Here is a 6,005-nt window from a genome sequence, read left to right as displayed (position 1 = left end):
ATCAACACCAGCTCGTATAACATGGTGAGAGGAGCTGGACCTCAGTGAGCATCCCCACCGCCGACCTGCTCCTCAGCACACACCCATGTGGGATCTGCTGCCTGTCCCACTGCCTCAGATCCTCCTCCTCCTCAGCTCTGCTGCATCTCCACCTGCTGCCCGGCCTGGATGAGCAGCCAGAGCTGGAGGGGAATCGGCCCTGCGGCTGCATCCCATCCCACCCCGTCCCATCCTGACCCACCCACCCACCCTCCCTCCGTTGCCTGGTAGGGCCCTCCGGCTGAGGCACTCCCTGCACGGCAAACAGTGCGGCTCGCGGAGCACAAAGGCTGGGTAAACAGCTCCTCTCTGGGGCCACTTTCTCCTCCTCTGCAGAGGCAGACACAAACGCAGGGAGGATCTCGCAGCTCTATTAATAGCAGCCAGCAGCAAAGCAACAATGCACACAGCTGAGGTGCACGATACGCAGGAATGCGCCGTCAGATAACCGGGATGAGCTCAAGGGGCGGCAGGAGAGACCCTCCCAGGAAGGTTCTCATCAAAATGTTCCAAAAGATACGAGTAGGAAAAGACAAAATCCGACTATTGTGCTTCCAAAACACGCGAGCGAAAGAATCCCCAACAAAAAGGATCCATGTAAACAAGCCCGCAGGTGAGTTTCAGCAGAGGGCAGCACTCTGCAGGTAGGGTCACACGTGTGTGTGTGTGTGTGTGTGTGTGTGTGTGTGTGTGTGTGTGTGTGTGTGTGTGTGTGAGCAAGGACGATGGACATGTTTGGAAATGTGAGAGTGATTTGCAGGGTGACAGTTTTTGCATAGTGCCTGTTAAAGGTCATGTAAGACACACACACACACACACACATACGCACACACACACACACACACACACACACGGGCTCAGCAGGAGAGGATTTTTTTGGGGTCATTGTTGGAATATAAAAATTAGATTTACGAGTTTAATATTCCAGGACATTTTTTGGATTTTGTGAGGGAAGTTAGTGGGGCTCTCAGGGATGTTCTCTGCCGTCTCCATGGCTACAGGGTGGCGGCTTGGGCCCGTCAAGCTGTCGAATCCATCGGAGTCCAGGTCCAGTGGGGGGGGGGGGGAGGGGGATGCTGGAACTGAGAGACAGTTCCAGAGATTACCAAGGATCTCCAGCTTCCTTCTTCTGCACTCCCTGGTGATCGCTCTCCTCTTCCCTCACCATCAAAAGTGCCTTCCTCTCTTGGACGCGCTTCAGGTCCGCGAGTTTGTTTTCAGTTTTCAGACGGGAACGCCCCCCGCGCAGCACGCCGTCCAAACCTTGCGGGGGCCATCTCTGCGAAACCAATCCGAACTGCGGGGCAGAGTCGTGCTGTTGCCGCGAAACTCCAAAACATGTTTGCACGTTGGCTCAAACAATGACGGATGCATCAACGGTCATTTGCACTTCAGAGCGTTTTCAAAGCTGCCTTCCAGCACGACACATTTGTTGCGGCGCCGGTTGCATAAACGCCGCTTTGGCTTGATTAGAAGTGCTGTTCGAGAGATGGACGGAGGGTGAGCAGAGTCCACAACACACAGAACCTTCCTCCCTAACTGAGGCTCCGCCGTTAGCATTTCTGCTGTTAGCGTTGGGCAAAACTCGGCACACGTGCTTCCGGGAGAATTTTTCTCCATTGGTGATTTTCATTAATCCTGGAGTTCAAACGGCTCAAGTTTAATGGCGAAGTAGCTCCGAGCGCTTAATGACAGCATGCTAACCAGCTCGTGTAGCCACATCGCCACGTTGATGCGGAGCAGCTTCGATGTCAACCTTTGCTGGCTTGAACACAAACCAGGAACCAGTTTGCAGATCATTCATTTTTTGGGGGACTTAATGGCGGCGTTTCCCAAAAAAATGAGGCAGTCTGGCGATTTTTCAGCCCGGGGTCAGAAACAAACCTTTTTTTCCCACCAGGATCCATCAATACGGAGGTTTCTGGTGGTCTTTTGAAGGTTTAACGGCTTGACTGTGTTTGTCACAATTTGACGTCTCAAAGCCATCAGGAGACGAGGGGTCGGGGCTCCCCCCCACCAAACAGACTCCCCCCCCCCCGGTCACACAGGACGGCCTTGTAGGCGCGACACATCCGGACGCAAAGGTAAACTGACAGAAAGTGGGACGCGCTGCTGGAGAGGGAATGTTGTTTTCCCTCATTGCAGCTGACCCGATATTGAGTAAACACTGGGAGTGTGTGTGTGGTGGTGGTGGTGTATGTGTGTGTGTGTGTGGGGGGGGGGGGTGCTTGAATGGGTGTTTTCTCTCCCCAGTCCAACTTTTTTTTATTTTTTTTTATGAGGGGTTTAAATTTCAGGCCCGGGGGTCGTGGCCCCTCCGCTCCAGTCCTACTGAGAGAAGGTGGGGTGGGGAACCTGTCGCACAGAATAAAAGGCCCGTCAGCTGAGGAGGTGCAGGCGCACTCGCACCCCCGTCCGCTGCTCTGGACAGGAAGAACCGCCTCCAGCCGGGACAGCTGCCTCGGGGAGCTCCCAGGTGACAAATATTCGTCCTGTTGCGTGGAGGGTTGAAATCCACCACGCCACGAGTGGCCACGGTCACGGGTTTCTGGCACCCCATTAACGGTAATTTAAGGGCCCACGGCGACCCGTCCCGTTTTCACCTCACACCAGCCGGAGCAGCTGGACAGGCCGGGAACGCTCGAGCTGCAGCGACGCAGCGGCGTGTGAAACGTGAGGGACTTTCAGGGCCAAGAGGGCCGCGTTGCTCCTAAAAACGGGGCCCCGGTGTCCACGTGGCTGGAAGAGGACGCAGAGAGGACGCACAGACGAGGATGGACGAGAGTAAAGAGGAGGAAGGAAGTCCATCGGACGGGAGAGGGAAAAGCGCAGGTGAGGAAATCCTCTTCTCCATCATCTCCGCTGAGAGCTTCCTGCACTGGAACACACACACATCCTTATATTTCTATCTTTGTGGGGACCGCCATAGATAGGACGCATTACCCACCTCCCTACCCTAAACATAGCCATCCCAATCCACCCCCCCAACCCTGACCTAACCCCTAACACCAAGTAGTAACCCTCAAACTCTCCATTGAAATTCCCACCAGCCTAACGGCCCCACTTTCTAAGATGTCCTCACTTTGCCAGTATAACCAGTATTTTGGTACTTAATATGTGGGAAATAGAAACACACACGTGCAAACACGGGATAAAACAGAGAGAAGAAACAGAACAAAGCCAAACTGCTTCAGAGCTGTTTGCAAACGCAGCTGCTGCAGTGAAACAGTCACACACACACCAGCGCCCATTACAAATGCATTTATTGAGTCGCTGAAAGCCATTTACAACTGGATAGTTGCTTTGTTTTTTTAAAAAGACACCGTAACACTTCATAACACTGATTTCTCACTGATGCTGATGTAAGAAAAAAAAAGAATGGTTCAATAAATACGATCGATGATTGGAGGGAATACATTCGCCTTTGAAAAGAATTCCATTTCGGATTTGGGCCTGATCCATCTTTGATGAACGCTTTTCCAGCACTCATCAAAGAAAAAAAAAAAAAAATTTAACCTTTTTTTGGGGGAAAAAAAGACTTCAACAAAAGATCTGTTTTGTGTCAACGCTTTCAAGAATCTACTGGTGGTTTGGCGTGGTTTATTTTAGCCCGCTGACTACACGTTGCAAATATTTTACATTATTAATGATGCGTGTTGCTACCTCCCGTCTAATCTTTCAGGCTCGTGCACGTGCTGCTCCACGAGTATCAAACATTCAAGTATTACACAGATTGTCCAGTGGTTTCCCGTTTCAGGAAAAACTAGTTGAAAGCGTCTACACATGCGAGTGTGAACACTGAGGAAATGGGGTTGTTACCGTACTGCAGCCCACCAGCAGGGGGCGACGCATGTGCTGATGTTAGTTTTGAGATCTTGGAATCCTCCTGGGGAATAAAGTCAAGGCGAAGCTGATTGATATTCCAAAGAGTCTCAGCTCCTCCCACGTGGAGTGGGCTGGTCCCGCGTCGCAGGGCCACGCCAAGACGTCCCCCACGCCGTCGCCGTAGCCGCCAGCAGGACCTCGGTTTCCGGAAAGCCGCGCGTTCTTCCGGACAAGGACGGAGCGCTGCGGGATCCCGGAAGCTCGTGATGCAAGAGGGCAAGGATTCAAAACAATCCCGATTTCTTGAAGTACTTGAATGCACCGTCACTGCGTGAAGAGGATTAGCGCAACCGTCGGATTAAATAAACCAACAAAAAACAAAACACGTGTGACATTCCGTCATCCTCGCGTCCCGGTTTCGAGTGATCATTAATGCTCCGATGGCGGCGGCGCTGGTCTGCAGCTGTGGATCGCTCAGGACATTAAATCAGGTTACACGAGGACACGCAACAGCTAATGGATACGAGATGGATCCCACACGCAATAGGAAGCACGAGGAGGTGGACTCCGTTCTCTCTACGTACAAACTGGAAGCAGGCCTGCCTGTGACTAAGATGCTAGGATTTAGTAACAAAATAAATAATAAAATCAACCTAATAACAATTATATATATATAGATATTCATTTATTCATATTCTACAATCAGCAATTTCACTAACGAGTGAAGAACTAAAACTCGTCTGCAGCAACGGGAGGATCTGACCCAGAAAGGGGTGGGGACAGTACCGCTGGACACAAACAATCCCAACCAGGAAAATAACGTCAACTCTGTTCCCAATCAGTGATGAGTCGAACCGGCTTTGTTGTTGCCCCCCCCCCCGTAATAACTCGTTTGTTGTAACCTTTCATCCTCTGTGACCTCCAGAGAGGAAAACACTTGTTTGCCCGTTGGACTTGTAACCAGTTATTTTTGCTCAGCTACTTTAGTGAAGTGTTACACATGAGGCCCAATACTGCAGCCAGCCACCAGGGGGGGGGGGGGGGGGCATCCGTCTTTAATCTACAGCCTGGCTTTTAAAGTGAGTCAAGTTTAAAGTGAGCCAGGTGTGGAGGGTAACTTGCACATGTAGGTGGAGGTTGTGGGGGGGTCAGGGTTGTTGGGGGGGGGGGGCAGCTTGATAAAAAGCACAGTAAAAATCTCCCATATTTACACTGAAGAAAGTGAATACATTCAGGCAGCAAGAATCAGAGGAGGATGACTTCTCCCCCTGCACGAGGTACGTTTGGCACTGGTAGTCGACCCCCCCACACACACCCCCCATACCCCCCCACCCCCCCTTACTCTTTCCATTCTCTCGAGCTAAATCCCCAAAGTCATATGTCAGCATCTATAAAACCTCTCTGGTGTGATATTTGGTTGGGGAGCTGCTCGAGCTGTAAACGCTGAAGAGCAGGACCGTCAGAACCTCGCTGCAACCGTCCCCTTCTGACCCCCCCACCCCACCCCACCCCACCCCCCACCCCCCAGCCAACAGGAGTCTTTGGTTCAAGGCACACGTGTGCAGCGCTCCGCTGGAACACTCCAGGGTCGTCTTTTCCTAAAATAACGTTTGGCCATGCATGGGCCCGGGCAGCAGGCCGGCGGGGGTCCGAAGGGCCGCTGCTCCGAGAGTCCGCCTCTTCCCCCCGCTTCCTGTTCAGCAGTCCTCTGGGATGGCGGGGAGGGCTGAGGCCGATGGCGGGTGTGAACTCAGATGCCGTTGGTCAGGTCTGTGATGACGTTGGCCCTCACCAGCTTGCGGAGGAATTCCTTCTCCTTGGCGATATTGTGAGTCCACGACTGCGGGAAGCAGGACAAACACGGAGTTTAAACCAGAAACTGGAGCCTTTCCTCCGGATCAGGCCCCGACCCCCCCAGAATCCCAGCTAAAGCTGATAGTAATATATCCTGATTATATAGAAAGAGAAATGCATCACGGCTGTTTAATCAATACATACATATAACATATACACCAACCCACAACCTTTATGGATATTTAAGTCATTTTTGTTTATCTTCTCTAATTTCCTCGGACGTTTCGGGAATAGAAAGAAAACGGCTCGTCTAATCAAAGCGGTCGACGACTTCACAGGCGTTCCGT

The 6,005-nt window shown here is 51.9% G+C and overlaps 1 protein-coding gene across 11 annotated transcripts in view; it reads right to left on the bottom strand.

Moving 5' to 3' along the window:
- Positions 1 to 5,391: 5,391 nt before the first annotated feature.
- Positions 5,392 to 6,005, bottom strand: part of st3gal3b (ST3 beta-galactoside alpha-2,3-sialyltransferase 3b) — a 30,269-nt gene continuing 29,655 nt past the window's right edge. For 10 of the 11 annotated variants that reach the window (XM_011616539.2, XM_029830378.1, XM_029830379.1 and 7 more), the window contains one exon: positions 5,392 to 5,704. In XM_011616539.2, coding sequence (XP_011614841.1) covers positions 5,615 to 5,704 — 90 coding nt within the window. In that variant the 3' untranslated portion in view covers positions 5,392 to 5,614. 11 annotated transcript variants of the gene reach the window in all.

The sequence above is a fragment of the Takifugu rubripes genome, chromosome 22, assembly GCF_901000725.2.
Source record: "Takifugu rubripes chromosome 22, fTakRub1.2, whole genome shotgun sequence".
NCBI classification, from domain to species: domain Eukaryota; kingdom Metazoa; phylum Chordata; class Actinopteri; order Tetraodontiformes; family Tetraodontidae; genus Takifugu; species Takifugu rubripes.
This window is presented reverse-complemented; position numbering and strand designations above follow the sequence as displayed.